The 18,193-nt window shown below is 39.7% G+C and overlaps 1 protein-coding gene across 2 annotated transcripts in view; it reads right to left on the reverse strand.

Annotated features, from left to right (window-relative positions):
* Positions 1 to 18,193, reverse strand: part of VWF (von Willebrand factor) — a 146,818-nt gene that overhangs the window by 20,459 nt on the left and 108,166 nt on the right. For both annotated transcript variants that reach the window (XM_058806037.1, XM_058806038.1), the window contains exons 34-43: positions 14,397 to 14,574; positions 11,307 to 11,527; positions 10,184 to 10,376; positions 9,194 to 9,535; positions 6,826 to 7,031; positions 4,114 to 4,216; positions 3,907 to 3,981; positions 3,271 to 3,375; positions 2,592 to 2,797; positions 1,189 to 1,338 (exon numbers count right to left, since the gene is read on the reverse strand). In XM_058806037.1, coding sequence (XP_058662020.1) covers positions 1,189 to 1,338; positions 2,592 to 2,797; positions 3,271 to 3,375; positions 3,907 to 3,981; positions 4,114 to 4,216; positions 6,826 to 7,031; positions 9,194 to 9,535; positions 10,184 to 10,376; positions 11,307 to 11,527; positions 14,397 to 14,574 — 1,779 coding nt within the window. The remainder of the gene's footprint in view (positions 1 to 1,188; positions 1,339 to 2,591; positions 2,798 to 3,270; positions 3,376 to 3,906; positions 3,982 to 4,113; positions 4,217 to 6,825; positions 7,032 to 9,193; positions 9,536 to 10,183; positions 10,377 to 11,306; positions 11,528 to 14,396; positions 14,575 to 18,193) is intronic.

The raw sequence follows: 18,193 nt of genomic DNA on the forward strand, positions 1-18,193 counted from the left end.
AGGAGATGAAGAAACGACAAATTCCCATAAAGAACTGGAAACATTGTTTCCACCGAGTCTTTTTATGTGTTTTTAACCAGATTATTTTGATGTTGCAATGTCAAGGAACTGTAGCTCTGCATTAATGACATTTTATTGGAATAACAAGTTATTGATAAATTATTGCTGTGAGCTGAAACACAGCCAGATACTTTAGACCTAATATTTCATTAAAATTGCCATAATATAGAAAAGTCTTTTCTACACAAGAAAACTGAAGGGATTGTATTGCAACAGGTAAAATATGCCACATCTATTCTCATGGTTTTTCCTGCATTTGGCATCCTCAAACTTACTCATCAAACTCTGTACTTGCTTTGCTGTTTTTTTCCTAATGGATTAGAGGTTTTTGGTTGGTCCTAGAGAATGACGCAGTATTTAAGATCCAAAAGGATCACCGAGTCCTGCTCCTGGCCCTGCACAGGACACTCCAACAATCCCACCATGTCCCAACACTTCTTGAGCTCTTCCAGGCTTTGGGCCATGACCATTCCCTGGGGACGGTGCCAGTGCCCGACCAGCCTCTGGGAGAAGAACCTTTTCCTAATATCTGGCTTAAATCACATTTCCCTACCAACTCTTTGTACCAATTATCTGTCTATTCCTGTTTGACCATCTAAGTCAATATAACAAAGTGGCTCACACTTCCTTTGCAGGCTTCCAAAAGGAAACCACAGGGTTTTATAGGATTTAGCAGATGTCTGAGCACAATAAAGATCCCAGCATAAGGTGTTACTACTGCTACAATAGGCAGAGCTTAGTAACAGACAGAGCTGAAATGCGAACTTCAGAAAGCGGACTTGAGCTAGAATAGACATCTGCAATTGAACTTCAGACATCATGAACACTTATTGTGCAAGTGGTGTGACAGACACTTCAGGATACAGTTTTTCTTCTATCAAAACATAAAATAAATTTGTCACTGATTTTCTTGGCAGCAGGATGCAATCCTAAAACAATTACCCTAAAATGAAGTCAATAATGCCCAGACTCATGCTCTTAGGTTCTGCCCCCAAGATAATCCATTGTTACAACACCTATTTTTCTAATTTTCTCTGGTTACTCTCTAAACAAGGAGGCTTAAAAGGGATCATTGCAGGTCCCCACCAGGGCTCTGCTGGGTAATGCATTGGTTTATGTGTTACTCACCCGAGAGCAGAATGTGTCACATTCTTTGTCATGACACACTGTCATCTGAAGTCCTGTAACATCATCCCTCAGACTGCTGCAAGAGCATTCCCTGCATCCATCTTCCCAGGTTGTCCCAACAGGATAGACTATATTGTTGTGCACACATACCTATTAAATGCAATAATTCATACATAAAAGAGCACACTGTTGCTGTCAGGGCACACTGCTGGTTACAAAAGGCTGCATTTTAAGGTGTGAAACCAATCATAAATTCTATGGAGTATTTTTAATCCCTTAGAAATGCTACAGGTCTTAAAATTGTGGTCAGCCTGTTGAGGAAAGGAAAAATAAGTACAAATAAAGCTAGTGTTTTACAGAAAATAAATTGGAGAGTTTTATCTTCAGTCAATGGAGTTGCCCAGGGTCTCAGTTTCCCTGTAAGTATAATGTGACAATATTTAGGGATAATAAACAGTAAGTCCTCTAGAAGGAGCCTTGCAGACAAAACTTCTTCCAGCTAAACCATCTGATCTGAAGAGATCCTACTTGGAGCTAACAGCTTTCATCCTCTTGTATCATCTGGCCACCACAGCTACCCCTAAAAAGCAGAGCCATCCATTATATTTAACTTCCTATTAATAAACTTACAGCTTGGTACTAAAGAGAGAACATTTATTTTTATAGTTACAGCAAGTAAGTCTCAGAGACATAAAATTAATTATGCAAGGTCATGAACTACTTAGAAATGGACAATAAAAGGTAGATGTCCTGTTCTGCAAGATAAGGTAACCCTATGTTCACGTTTAATGAAAAAATTACATTGCCCTGCAACATCTTCCCTAAGCAATTTTATCTTAAAGGTTAACATAATATAACAACTTAATAAAAGGTTGGCAAAATAAGAAAAATATACACCAGTGAAGCTTTTGCAGAATAATATTTTGCAAAAAACTTAAAAGTGGTGATATAGTTCTTAAAAAACACAACACCTTCTCAGATGGAGACAAAGGTAATCAATGAGCACCAGGAAGTTTAGGTCTAAGGTGTACCAAATATGTCAACAAATTTAGTATGGGATTGGAAGAATATATAGTAATGGTAGTGGTCCCAAAGTATGTATATGTGCTACCTGAAAACAAAAATCACCTCAGAAATTCCTGATGTTTGAGTAACCTTTAAGTTTCAAATGGTTTTTAATATTATCTCAAAGTTACAAAAATTGACTGGTTATGTCAAAATAAATTATTGTAATAAAAGCAACAGTATGAAGTAATAGTGTGTTTCTTTCAGGCACTTGTAAATTAAAAATGCCCTGACATCACTTTCCAGCAGTCTCATTGGGGGTTTATTCATATCTAGCTGGCTGCCTGCTTGCTCTGGTACTGCCACTCCATGTGGAAAAGACATTTCACTTCCCTTACCCGGTCTGGAATGCAGGTGGTTGATACACAGTCGCAGTCATTGGTGAGAGACTGGGAGAGATACCCCAGAGGGCAGCTCACTGTGGAGTTCCTACAGCTGCAGGTACACTCATATTTGTCACAGCACTCGGTCTTGACAACGGTCAGCATCCGGTGCGATGGGCAGGAAAGGCTTGAGGTGGAGCTGCACATTTCCTTGTTGCAGGCTGGCAGGAAAAGGTGGGGACCATGTCAGGTTCATAGATTTTCAGAGTGCTGCCAGTGAACAGAACAGTTCACTGTCAGCAAGGCATTAATCACAGCCTCAAACTGTTATAAACATGTTTAAAGCCTGAGGAGTAACGCAGATATAAAAGGCTTTGGTTTGGGAACTCAGAAAAGTTTCTGCCCTGCCAAAAAAATTCTTGTCCCATACACAAACAATAAGATTTATAAAATAAGCACCAGGGTCAGAGAACACATGCCCAAGAGTAAAGTGTTTCTCTTGTCCTTAATTTGAAAGTGTACTCCAAGTGCCAGCAATATACTTCTGCCAAGTCTGGGAAATTGTTACACATCCATTGGCACCAAAATTTTTAAACCTTTCAGAGTGGGGAAAAAATAATGCCTAAAGGAAGTTGTCAGTGTTGCTCAAATGCAGTGTTCCAGATTCACTCCCTGCTAGGAAAAATTATCTTACCACACGTGTAATTTGGTCTGCATTCTCCAGGGTTAGTTAGGGCAAGCTGCAGGCCAAACTCACAGACAGGGGCAGGAGGCAAATCACAGGATACCAGGTCACAAACTAAGAGCAGAAATTCAGAGAGTGGTTAAAACCATGTCTACTTAGTCCTCGAGAAAACACACTCACACATACACATGCACATCCCCATTAAACTCACACTCAATTGCTATCTTAAAATATGAAGTATATTAAAGTTCAACAGGTCAGAGTTTGTTTTCAAAATAGCTCAGAGAAGTGTTCAAGCTCTGGTTATGTGGATTAAGGCTCTAATGTTATATTTAATCGGCAAATATAGATGATGCAAAAATTAATGCTGGAGAAAAAACCCATTCTAATGTCATTTAGACAAAAAAAAAAAATTGCTCCATTCACTTCCTCATCTACTACAGAAAGAGATACAAAGTTGGAAGTGAATGGAGACTCATATCCTTAGGAGCTGTTTGGTTTCCCACATGGATGATTCTACAACAATTCAGTGGTATCAAAAATGCAGCACTGAATAAAATATTTTTTTTTAAAGGGACTGTATACCTTAGAAATATCTGGAAAAAGTACAGACCAAGAAGATTCCAAAAGTGTACAAGAACCTACCACACTCGTACTCAGGGCAGCACTGGCCAGGGCCCCTGCGCAGGCGAGCGACTTCACATGGACCACACTGGACAGCTGGAGAAAACATCCATAAAACAAGTTTGAACAAAAACTAGGAAGCCAGGAACCAGAGCATCAATTCAAGTCCAGTCACAGAGCTAAATTTGAATAATATTAATTAATAATATTGAATAATATTGAATTTACATTGGACAGTTGGGCAGGGTCGGACCGTACAGTTTATCCTCTTGTTATCGAGACATGTGCAGATCTTGCAGGGCTCGTTCTCAGGAATCCATGTTTCCATGTGCTGAAGGAAAAAAACCCAACAGAGAGTTACATAGAAATCCCATGCTCTGGTATGATGGGATGGGAGGATGGGAGTGGGTGAGGATGAGTAACATTAACCTGGAAAATCAGAAGATTCATGAAGATTAATCTATGAAGGGTTGGTTGCTCTGTTAACAGTAAAAAAATACGGGGACACATAATTCTGCAATGACTGTCATGCGCCAATTTAGCAAAAGATGTAAAGAATGCAAGGATGGGATGAGGAATTACCATTGTTTTAAGCATCAAAAATGCTCAGGTATAAATGCAATTGCAGGCTATTGTGAGTAACAGTGGACTGGTCCTACTACATACCATGATTGCATGTTCAGTGGTAAAAAGGGAAACAGCATTATTTTGGAAAATACAGAGAAGTGTCTGCTTTCCCTAATTAGTAAAACAGAGAAGAATTTCCTATGCACATAAAAATATGCACTATTTATTTCTCTGTGTTTAATTTCCCTAATTCTTCAACACAGAAAAATAAATTGTGCATATTTTTATATTAAGACTATTTAGAGTGTCACTTGATTCTGCAGTGGACTGAAGACTGGAAAAGCACTATTACACCTCTAACACCAAAATCATCACTGTGGTGACTACCTGGGGTTAATGAGCACATTCAGAAACCACCAGTAAAGATAATAATTTTTCAGTCACTGCTCCTTCCCACGAGATTGGAAATCATTGATATTAAAGCTTCAGTCAAAGTTACCCACACATTTAACACCCATGTGAATAGGGAGGTAAAAGTGGAAAGATGCATTATCAGACATTTTAATTTGCACAACCAATCCAGGTTCTGGGTGAGAACATGTAGAGGAGGTCAGGATGCCACAAAAAAAAAATGCTGTCATCTGGAAAACTCTGGAGCTTGGTTTAAAACTAACACTCTGCTGAGGCCATTAGAGATAGGAAGAAAAAAAAAAGGACAAATCTAAGCATACTGCATCTATACTCAGAGATAGTTACATGTTTTAAGCCACCCTGTTTCAGTGTTGGGACTAAAATCCCATAAGCCCAAACACAATCTAGGGTAGAAAAGAACAGAGGAATGAACACCAGAAAAAAAGAAGGAGTTTAAGGAAATTCTGACCCAAGTGCCTATTATATTGCTCATAAAGCTAAGCCTGCAATGATGGAGAGGCAAAACAGGTACATGAGCTGATCCTCCCCAAAAACCTCATTAAGGATTAAAACCCCTTAAAACACTGCAATTAAAGTTCCTTCTCCTTCAAATCCCATAACAAAAAGGTGGATTGAAGAGGACTGGCCGATGCATGTGCAAACTCTAAGAGCTGAGTAGCTGGGAGAGAAGAGGAACCACCCCTGCTACTTGGAACAGGGAACACACCCACTCTGTGATGCTGGAATCAACAGCATCTTTCACTGCAGCTTTGGAAAAGCATCCACACCTTTTCCCAATCTCATACTGCCACAGAGAGGGCTGCCTTAACTAAGCTAAGTGGATTTTCAGTAAAACCAAAATTATTAATTTCATCAAGGAATAATTCTCCTCAAAAAATTAAAATATATAGATTGATAGATATAGATAGATATAGATATAGATATAGATATAGATATAGATATAGATATAGATATAGATATAGATATAGATATAGATATAGATATATAGATATAGATATAGATATATAGATATAGATATAGATATAGATAGACAAACTACCACTTGACAAAAAGTTGACTTGGTCTCACCATTCCCCACTAACCACTGGAAGTATTTCATACACAAATTGGAAAGGACCTACAAGGCTCCAACCACCTACACAACTTCAACCTCCTACAATGCTAAAAATTATCATCCCAACTGCAATACTCCTCCCCTTAACCCTCCTCTCCTCATGCAAGCACCTATGAACTAACATTACATTATACAACCTACTAATCGCCACCATCAGTCTCCAATGACTTACACCAAGGATCATCAAGTCCAGCTCCTGGCCCTGCACAGACACCCCAACAATCTCACCCTGTGCCTGAGACCATTGTCCAAACATTCCTGGAGTTCTGGCAGCCTTGAGGCTGTGACCATTCCCTGGGGAGCCTGTTCAGTGCCTGATACACCTCTGGGTGAAGAACCTTTTCTGATATCCAGCTTAAATCTCCTCTGACACAGCTCCAACAGTTCCCTGGATCCTGTTCCTGGTCACACAGAAGAGTTTGACACCTGTCTCTCCACTGCCCCTCATAACGATTTCAGTGAGCTTTTCAAAGACAATACAATACATTTTAAGTAAAGGATTTATGATTAAATTGTCATTACTCATAAAAGTCTGCTGAATGGAGATGTTTATCTTGGTAAATATTCACTTATGCCATCACGCTTCCTCTCTTTCCTCTAGACACCTCTCCACACGGAATTGTCACGCCTTTCCAAGTCTGTACAGTCCCATCTGTGATCTTTATATCCAGTCCCAGCCAATTTCACACTAGGGGAACTAAATAGGGCTGACAGCCAGCAGATTAGGAGGAACTGAGCTAGAAAATAAAGTATCGAAAGGGAAAATAGATTTACTTTCAAAGCTGTGAACTCCAACCACTGCCAGAGGTTGCTGTGCTCGCAGTTACCTGGTGGTGTGTGCCATCCTCACTGACACACTGAGTGCAGACTTCTTCACTAACACAGCTGTCACCAAAAATCACCTTTCCCTCTGGGCAGAAGCAGCCTTCCATGGGATAATCCTTGCAGACACTGACGTTGGTATTATTCTCACAGCTCTTCACACAGGAAATGTGGCAGTGGTTGTACATCAGATGTGGAGCACATTTCATTGCTGAGCAAGACAGAAGAAAACACCACCTTTATTTACGAGATCTAAAGAAATGAAAATCAGTCTTTCCTATTTAGCCTTCTTCAGCATTCTTTCAATTTTAGAAAGCCATTACCCAAATAATGGATCTGATCCCTTGCAGCACAAATCAGCGAACGATATTTTCAGGCCACATGAATCAGCAGCAACATATGACTCACCAATATGTTGGTTTCAGTGAGTGTTCACTTGTCAAAATTTGTTTCCAATATTGGGCCACAGACAAAAATTTAGAACCTTATCTGTATGGTAACAGTGCATGGTTAAGAGATAGCCAGGACAGAGTAAAGAGAGTAAAGCATTGAAGAAAGTTTTCTTTTTTTTTCTTTTTTTTTTTTTTAATTGATAAGCTGCAGTGTTCCCACACAACTAAAGAAAGCTAACAAACAGAACATTTTGGTACTTCAAAACTGAACCTACTGGATTTCTGCATCTTTTTAACTGAATTGTCTTATTAACAGAATTAATTGAATCAAGTATAGTTGTATAGCCCTGTAAGCTAACAAAGTTCTTACTGATGTATTCACAAACCTGAGGATATTGTCTCTGAAAGCAAACACAAAATTAGGGCTACAGCTATTCAAAAAACCTATGGACACAGCTTCCATACTGTGTGTTCCCTTAAGTCTATTTTTCTCTACAGCTTCAATTAAAAAAAGTGTTTCCTATTTCCTAGCCTGTGACTGCTGTGAGGTTTTTAAAACTTTGTTTCAGTCCCCTGACAAAAAACATTGAGACAAAACCCGAGCTCCCAAACAAACAAACAAGAAAACATTCATCAGCTAAACTGTCTACAAGTACTCTTCTAGCAGCAGAAAAAAAGTCTTTAGCATTAACCCTTTCCATGTTAAAGCATGACTTCCTATCCCATCATTTCTCCAGTCTGAGTTTAAAATATTAAAAAAATCAAAAAGCATTTGTTTTACACTTTTTGTTTTTTTATCGTACTTTTAGGAAACTGGTTCTTCAGTTCTGAAATGAAAAGTATCCAGGGAAAGAAGGCAAAGCAACAATAAACAACTCAACTAGAGAGGCAGGAGGTGAGAAACCAACTGGAACATCAAGACACTCTGTAAAGAGGTAGCTGGGAAAGAAAATTCCTACACACATCCACATCTAAGGCACTTGACTAAACAGACATGCTGAGGGACTATCTGAAGGTCTGCAACCATCACTGCAGAAAGTTTAACAGGAGGAGGTGAAGAATAAACCATCTCAAGAGTTATTTACTTGTACTTAATGATACCTTGCATTTTTGGCAGATCTTTAGGTATGCCTCCAAACAGGAACAAAAAAAAAAAAGAAAATAAACAGGAAAAGAAAGCAAAACTACTTGTCTATGAGAATTTAGAAGAGAAGGTATACAAAGTCTGAGTTTGGCTCTAGCATGGGTATCTTGTTTGCCTTGGTTGGGTTCTGGTAATGTGCAATACTCACATCACAAACATTTCACCTCCAAAACACAAGCAAAATCCAGGCAGAAGAACCAGATTTGCAAAGCAAATTACAGCTGCTTCAGTCAGCCTAGCAGGCATGTTCTGGCAAGAAATGACACCACAAAGATAGGCTATTTCCCCAGTTTTCCCTGCAGCAGAAACTTAAAATCACATTGGCTTTTCCACCACATTCTCAAAAGTTTCAGCTTTGATGGAAATGGAAGGATTTGGGAAAACTGTTACAAAGAAAAGTCTTATTTTGTGCCAGGTGTGACAGTGACAGGCTGGGAAGCAATTCCACTAGTCCAAATTATGAAATTCTCTGTCCACCTCAGACCATCCAAAGTCCGCATCAAGAGCAATGATATCTGCTGCTAAAACAGCCTAGCAGACTCTCAGCCCAAACCTGGTGCCACAAAGGCTTGGTGGCTGCAGTGCTAGGTGCTGTCACATAGCTGTGGTTATCTGTTCACAGTTTATTTCTCCCTAGTCTGGAATTTTATCAGTGTACCAAGAAACATTTCTTTCATAACATTCAGCTTAGTAGGTGATCAACCAGTTACAAGATCTGCAATACCACTTGTACAATAAACTTGATCTGGAACATTCAAAAACTTAATATTACGCTGATGAGATGCCCCAAAGCAGGGCAATTTCTGTATCAGTTTTAGCTCAGAGTAAAACTCTTACGGCAAAGGTCAGGTGCTCTCCAGTCTACACAGACACCATACTCCCTGCAGATGTGAGCGTAGGAAGTGATCATCTCACAGGCCTCCTCCTCATAGCAGCTGCTTTCCATGCAGGCCTTGTAGAAGATGTTGGGGGTGATGATCCTGTGGCACTCCGCAAAGCGGTCCGACAGCAGCAGGCGGCAGTGGTCAGGCGTGCGCTCTGAGCACCTGTCCTCCCTCCGGCTGTCACAGACCTTGCCCAGCTCTGCCACCGTCCAGTCCTGGATAAACACGCTGCTGTCAGCAGTGGCAGAGCCATTGCGCAGCATGAAGTCATTGACGTGGTTCTGGTCACACAGCCCTGGCAGGGTGAGTAACAGGAAAAGAAAAATCTCTGAATAATCAGCGCTAAAATAAACCTAGGAAAAAACCAGGAATGGGGTGGATGACGCTGGTTGGAGTGGCTCAAGGAATTAGTGATATTCCTTATTGGTGTTGTCAACAGAGGCCTAAACACCCTGGGTCTTGTTTCTCATTTCCTCACTAAAGGAGGTACAGGTCAAGCCACAGAGGTACAATCTCTGTATAGATTACATCACTAAGGATACTGCAGAATTAACTCACCCAGATAGCAGTTGCTCTCTCAAATTTTTCACCTTCACTGCAAGCACTGGTCAGATTTCTCACAGAACTGAATTCATAAGTATCTACAACTAAACCCATATCCAAAAAAAAGCACAAATCTCCTTGAAAAGAACTTGAAGCAAGAAAAAACAGAAAGCTGTCTCTGTTGTTCTTTCTAAAGTATTACTGGGCATCAGTGAGCTGTTACATTGGGGATGAGAGTAGAAAAACCTACACAGACATCCAGTATTCCCCTAAAAGTGTAGGACCAGTTCATCCAGAGAGTTTACAGATTTGGAGATTCACAAATTGCAATAAATAAATAGAAGTTCAAGCCCCAATAGAAAGCTGTTAAAAGTACTAGCTTACTAACTTTCAAACTTACCACAAAGCCCTTTTGTTCTTGAAGAAAAGCTCTTTGAATTAAGTCTAAGAATAAATTCATTGTTTCTTGGAGTAAATGTGAGATTATGTCCAAGAAGAGAGAACTTGATTTCATGCATTATTTCTCCATAGGCAGTGATTTCAAACAAGCTGCTGGAATAGGGGATAAAAACCCTTTCACCATTAACAGTCACCTGTTTAAAAAAAAAAAAAGGTGAGGTCATCACATCAGGTCTAGCAAGCAGTTACAAATCAACCCAATTTTACAGTTGAAGCACATTCTGACTTGACAAATACCTGAAGATCCAACTGAATCTGGACATTAAAAACAATTTTGCCAGCTGGAGGTTTCTATTGAGTCTAAAAATATACAGAAATACTTGACCTTCATCCTGTGAATTACATGAACTCTTCCAACATTTTCCTATATAAGCACACTCTCTGAGTGCCACATGTTTACAGACTAACAACCTCATATTACAAGGTTCAAATGATGTCTCAGTGGAAGTCAAGGCTTTCCAGCACCATGCAGAACTTGCAGTAGGTGCTTTGGTCCACTCTGTTTTGATACATGAGTCAGAAGAGATCGTTTTGGCAAGTTGGCCAACACCTGTATGTCTGAGCAGCCAGAGGCTTAAACATGGGCTGAGTTTGAATTTTCTCTGCCTATGAGACAGATGTAATGCATAGTAAGCTAGCCTCTCTTCCAATGCTGAGGTCCATTTGCAGACAAGGTGAGAAGCAACTCCCTAGACCTTCAGCTGGCCAGTCAGGCGCAGCTCTGTGAGGGACAGAGCACTTTCCCATGGACCAAACATAGTGTGAGGGACCAAAAGAGGGGAATCAGCGTGCAGTATGTCCTGTCTGTAATCCTGCCTTTCTGGCAGAAGTGTCAGGGACACATTGCCAAAACCCATGTTCTTGACATTGGCACACCAGCACAACAGGGAGAACAAGAGGGGAAACTTGTCTGGCTCATTAATCAAACACTGATTGTATCATGAAATGGAGAAGAGATGTTAAAAATAGGCTGAAACTGGATCAAGAGATGAAATTCGCCCCCATAACCTGAATTCTGCAGCATGAGCAGACAATACACAGATGAATTCATGGTGTTTGCTTACTGCCATGTCACTGAAGAGCTGCACTCCTACACCATGATGCTTCACTTCGATGGAGTCCATGCAGTTCATCCTGGGTGCTGCTCTGCAGGGCCCCTCATGGAGTAGGACTTCAACATCATGGTGCAAGTCTTGAAATAAGGTGTAAGAGCAGTTGCCAGTCAGCTTAAAATTCAGCCCATCAAAAGTGACAATATGTTGAGATGAACTTCCTATACAGACACCTGAAAATAAACAACAAAAAAAAAAGTAAAAACATTTTAAATTTCACTGTTTCTTCACAACTGTTGTGGGCATGGGGAACCAATTAATTGGGAAAGAGGAGAAGGTAATGAATTGCAAATGCTGCAGCAAACATTGACAAGAAACTTTTGTAAATACTTCATCACACATGGAGGTTTTTTGCAATATCTTTATCTGAGAACAGTAAGTATTAAAAACAATTTGGATAAACTTGTAAAAAATCCCTTTGCCTAAACCTTATTCACATTCAATATGATTTAGTAATAGATTTTATGTAAAAATTAAACAGGGAAAATCCCTTTACTGTTTGTAGAAAGACTGTAACACTCTGTTCAACCTTTGCATTGCATGATATTCAATACAGTGTTACATTTAATTCCAAATGACACTATTTCACCCTTATCAGACATGTCACAAGTTGACATCCACGAACTGTTTTTCAGACAGGAAACAGGAAAACTGCAGAGAAATAATATGCACAGGATAAACCAATGGCCAGCTGATAGTTGCTCAGTGTCCTGGTCATTGGGTTATAAACACTTTCTTGTCTTCAAAAACTGGAAAACAAGGAAGATTATAATCCCAGAAGAACCAAAACAAAACCTGATGCTCCTGGTTCGTATATTTTCAAATCTCTTGCTTAAAGGATAATAGGGACAATAAAATCAATGCCAGCAAAACATGTAAGGGGAGAAATTACCATTGTTAATAATTCAGTACTTTGCTTCTAGCTGAGAATAATCTTTTTCCTAATCAATGACCTTCAAATTTAATTTCCCAGGAAAAACAGCATGGGAGGGAGGGAGGGAGGGAACCTGCCCCTTGGAGCACTGGAGGATCTTCAGATATTTTACCATAAATGCTTATAAAGTTCATACATAAATAATAATGAAATGAGATAGCAATAAAACCACATTTCTCAATCTTTACTTACTCATGAACATTACAAAAAATTTAAGGATACTGGGAATCCTTTTAAATTTCTCAAGGGGTTCTGTAGCACAAAATACACTAATGTGATCCATTTCAGAATAGTCTAAGAACACACAACAGCCATGAATCACATTGCAAATCATGCTGCTGTAAAATTGGTAACTAGTTCAGCAAGCAAGCACCTTTGCAACATAACTCCTGAACTCTCCTCAGAACTCAGATGACCTAAGAACACTTTTTCAAGGACTTCCTCTTTGCAGGAGCATTTGTCACATCATCCACACTGTCAAGACATGGCTGGAAATTGTGTTATAGCTCTCTAAATGAGTGAATCATGTGTCAATTTAGCAGCATTTTCATGGGTGCCTAACGAGCCTCCTTCCATAACAACAGAGGTGCTGCCTCACACAGAGCTCCTACTCAGCACCTCCTCTGCTATGCCCATCCCTGCTTTTCTGATTGCTGAGAGTTTTGTTTCACAGCAACAGAATCAAGCTTTCCAGCTGCTACGGATGTTGCTTTAGTTGGCACAGAATCACCATGGTAGCACTGAGCAGTCATTAAAAGAGGACTTGACCCAAGGGGGTTTTTAATCAGCTGGGCGTGGGGGGAGGGATGTTTCCTCCTTCTGCAACATGAAAGCTACCTACTTTTCCCTCACAAGTTGGTCAACCTCAGGAAAAAAAAATTGGAGTACCATGGCTCATTAAATTCATAAAGAGACAATTCTTAGCTCATCTTAACTTGAGTGACCTATAAGGCTTTTCCTGATAATCAGCTAACAGTATAAAAGGTTATTTTCATTTACTCCTTTCAGAAGGTTTTTTATGAAGGTATGTCTTGCATGCCAAAAGTAATGCCCTCATATTGCTAGCTATGTGTTTAGGATCAAGAAATTTAATAAAGATGCACTTCTTAAGGCTAGGTATCACTAAGACTATCTTTTAAACATCTTCAGATGGATAGTTATAAGTATTTTAGATATTTCTACTTTTTCAAAATCCTTGTAGCAAACCAGAAATGTTAGATTTCAAGTGTTAAGCGTTTAGATCATCAAATACGCTTTTAGGAAATGTCAAAACAATGGGTGTAAAAAATTTTGTATGCCTAAGAGTTCAGGGATCAAAATCCAGCTATGAGCTTTGGTATTTCATGCAGTGTCTGGAAGAAATTGTACTTAAATCAGCCAGCTCAGCAGAGGACATTTTGAATTGAGATTATATGTTGTGAAGAGGAGGTGTGTGTATATATAGAGAGTTCTGATCTACTTCTAAGAAGTAATCATATTAATTTAGATTTAAACCCACTTATGTTTTAATAAATAGATCACTAGCCTTAGGGCTGCATCCCTCTAACCCTGTAAATGTGAATGGATGCACTTAATTCCTGTTCCTGTCATCCCAGCCCAGGCACCAATCACACAGTGTTCAGCCTTCTGCTCAGATACTCCGTGTGAGGTCATATGGTAGGGGAGAGAATTTCTTGCTCATGTCTTTGTACTACACCTCCTTGACTGAGGGAAGGCCAAACCCTTAAGCCCCGAGACAGACCAAGAATCCATTGCTTGCTTTCAGTTTGCTGAGATAAATTCCTGGTTTCTCCTGTAATTCGTCCTTCCCAGCTCACACAGCTTTGGAAATGGAGTGTGAGATTCCCTGATAAAACACTGTCATTCTGCTAATGCAAAAAAATCAGTGGCCCTGAACTTGCAAGTAGCATTAGGCATTCCAGCATCAGTTAGGCTCTTACACTCCTAAGTATTTGCTTAAACGGCTGTATAACAATTAAATGGAAATTCCCGCCACCCTGGTCACCTTTGAAGCGTCCAGTGGCTGAGAAGTTCCACTCAGCATTACATTGGTGGTCAAAACATTTCAGGTGATGGGGCGGGAGAGGCACTCACAGACAGATACTCACAAGGGCACATCCATCGGCAGCCGCAAGTTTCCTCCACCTTAACAGCAGGAAGGCTGCTGTGACACACAGGCTTTGGCATCCTCTCACAGTTGATGTGGTGGCTCTCCAAAACTGTGTAATCTCCTGGGAAGCAGGTCACAGTGTGGCACTGGTCTGGTAATGTCCATTTATCACCAGGCTAGGGAGGGAAACACAGATATGGAACAACTGAAACCATTTAAAATGCAAAGTTTGGCTGGTGTCATGGTGTGGGAATCTATAAAATTCAGAAGGTTTTCATCCGTCACGGAAATGACTGATGAAAGTATAGAAAGGGAGGAAGGTTTTGAGTTAAGACCCTGGAATCGACAAGAGTTTTTTGAACAATGACTTGTAAATATTGTCAGACGTGATTCATATCTTTTTCACTGACTAGGCCTTCACAGCATTAAGTTGCTGTGCTGTATGTAACATAGCAATGTTTAGTGTCAACAAGAATAGGCCTCAAGCAGATAGTAAGCAAAAATGCTATAGTAGGGCTATGAAACTCAAGTAGTAAACGACACTGCTATGAAAGTTTCTTTTTAGGTCATCAGACAGGGGGAATTGTGGGAATCCATAAAAATCAGAAGGTTTTAGGAAGGTGGTAAAAAGACAGGCATCAGACAGCAGATTTGTGAACAGTGCTAAGGCAGCAGAAGAGTTTTCTAAGCTGTAGCGAAGACATGGGAAATAGAACAATAGAGCTGTGTAGATAGGCCTTCTAAGTTGCAACAAGTGTATTTAGTGAATATTTTAGAAGGTTAATTATGAATAGAGCTCTGTGCTTTGTCTCTTATAAACAAGCCATTGTGTTGGAGAATAGGCCGTTATTGTTTTAACCAGAATTACATGTGCTTCAGATTATCATATAGAACTACTGTCAATATGCTTTTGCTCTATGTGATTGGCTGAGACTGAGATTGAGACTGTCTTATGGTATGTTGTAACACTAAGTTTCTTTGGCTTTCTGCCGGAGCAGCAAGCTGTATCATCTTTCCTCTCCATTGTCATAACAATGTAATGAGACTGATGCTGGAAAAATAAAAGCTCAAGACGCTGTTTCCAGTGGCCCCGTCCTGTTCGTGTCTGTATATAAACTACCGGTGTAACATCATGGAACTACAGCCAGAAAGTGAAGTGATCCTGACAGCAGTGCTACTCATATTAGCCTTGGGAAAATAAATGGAATGCACTTTATTAAGGACTTCATGAGGATGAGAAAGTTTAAACTAGAAACACTAAGAAGCAGGCTGAAATTCCAAACTAAAGATAACAGTCTACAATAGGAGACATTTTGTTCCAACCACCCAATAGGAGACATTTTGTTCCAACCACCTATAGTTAGAGCTTAGCCATCCTACAACATGCACGGAGAGCAGAGCAATGAAGACTTTCCCCCAGCTTTACTTTAAATTTCAAATCCTTCACTTTTCATAAGCCACAGATGGTCAGAATACAGCAGGAATTACTATTTGTTCCAGACTAGGAAAGCGTGGAATATTGTATTTTGTCAACTCTGAAACTTTAAAACAGCTCCTCTCTTCCCAAAGGAAAATTGTTCCTGTACAGATCAGTGTTATTACATGTACATAATGGATTTCTAGAGCTAAAGAATTAAATTTAAAATATATTCCTGTTTTCTAAAGGACAGTCTGAATTTTAAGACACTGGGATTATGTACTAATAAATGACAGAGAAATAGATGTGCAATGTCTCAAGATTTCTATCTGCAGAAAGCTAAGTTCTCTGGCTCCAATCCTACAGAGCTCTAAAGTCCATAAGCAGGTTGAATGAGTTTTAAAACAGCATTCATCCCTGAAGTGGGCATTCCCAGGAATACCTCCAAATGTGGGAAACAGCACTTCCCAGAGTTGTCTCCAGAGGTGATTCCAGAAACACCAGTACAAGTGAATTGGTGCTTCTGTGAGCTGGGTAACATTCCTTGATATTCACAAGCAGAAATGTGGAGAAGAAAAGAGAATTGATACTGGGTATGGACATCTTCCATCCCGTCCTCCACAGTTTACCCATCATTCCCATAGAAGAGAAGAAAAAAGAGATAAAAATGCCTAGGTAACAACATCACTCACAGATAATTCTTGTAATTATGAAAGTATTACTCTGTATCTCTGAGCTAGAGGATGCCATCAAGTCTAAACAAGAGCTGCCAGATTTGCGGCCACAAAAAATTACATATTATATGCAGGTTAATTTACTGGACTTTTTTAATATGTTTCAGGACTTTGAGAAGGTAACTGAAAGTTGCTTAATACTTTTTTTCAGGCTTGTAAGCCTAGAGAAGGCCGTGAAAAGTAATAGGAGGAGCTTTAAGGACAGCAAAAGTATTTCTACAGAAAGAGATAGAATGCTTTTTAATTACAGTTGTCCCTCCTACATCTCACTGAAAGTGGAAGCACCTGGAAGGGTACATATACAGCTGTGCAAGTCTGGCTTCCATACATACCTAATTGGTTTTAGTCACTCTTTAATAGGACATTTATTAGAAAACATCTAAGAGCTGGACAAGAAAAGCAAAGCACAAGACATTTTAAAAAAATAAAAATTGACGAATAAAAAACCCCAAGAATCTTAGTGCAGAGAAAAACACAGGGACTCTGAAGACAAAGAGAGCCCAAATCCCAATTGATATGAAACTGTAGGAGCAAAGGAGGACAGAAAGGAAAGCAAAATCAGGGTTTCTAAACTGTGAAGGATAAGTCTGCCAGAACACTGCAGGAAGCCCCAGACTTCCTCTCTGAGGGAGCTCTGAACCTACAGACCTGGACGTGCATACTCTGTGTCTTGCTGTGCATCTGCAGGAGAGAGACCCACACACCTCAGCAGCTCTCTTGGCTGTCATCTCTTAGTTTAGATGAGGTTATTTGTTTGTTTGTCTCTTCTTTAAGCCAAGAGCTGAACAATACTAGAAAAGTCATGGTAATAGCTCAGGAACATGGGGTTTGCCACCTTAAACAGCCTTGAAATGCAAATTGCTCTACAGATCACTTCATGAGGAAATATCACTATTATAAAACAAAATACACTTTTTGTTTTATATTTTTTTACCATCTTTATGCCTGCTTCTAAATTTCAAAACAAGACTAACAATGAAAATTAACTATGTAAAAAAAAAACCCTAATCAAAACCTAATTTATCATACTTGTCCTGATATTCTGCCAACTGTCAAATTAAAACATTAAACCAGTGGTTCTTTACACAGCCTATGTTTGGCACTCCTGCAACCCCTTGCCACTGGACCTGATGAGTACTAAAGACTTCCAAGGATTCAAAGAGCAGCTGAACAAACTCACAAAGGACAAAACTATCAAGCATTAGCAAATACAAAAAGGTGTCACTTGCAGCTCAGAGTAACAAACTGTTTATGGCTAGGACAGTTCAGGGAATTTTTATATATATTTGTTAACATTGCTTCCCTGGCTCCTATTTTTGGCCACACAATAGAGGGGGTTGGATGGATTTTTGGCCCAATCCAGCACATTTGATTTGCTACTAACAATTACCTTAATCAAGAATATTCCTTCCACAGTCACTTCCAGGGTAGGGGTAATTACAAAACAAAACGTGAAAAAAGTAACAAATCATAATATTCCAAACACTGATAGGACTTAAGTTGAGATTTTTGATCCTGAGAACTCAGATTTCCTCTCAAACTGCAGGAGACCAGTTCCCACAATCTCCAGGTGCGTGACAGACATCCCAGTTGAGGAGCTGAGCCTCCTGGAAGAATTCTCTGAGCAATGCCTGAAAGATTATG

The sequence above is a fragment of the Ammospiza caudacuta genome, chromosome 5 (genome assembly GCF_027887145.1).
Source record: "Ammospiza caudacuta isolate bAmmCau1 chromosome 5, bAmmCau1.pri, whole genome shotgun sequence".
NCBI classification, from domain to species: Eukaryota; Metazoa; Chordata; class Aves; order Passeriformes; family Passerellidae; genus Ammospiza; species Ammospiza caudacuta.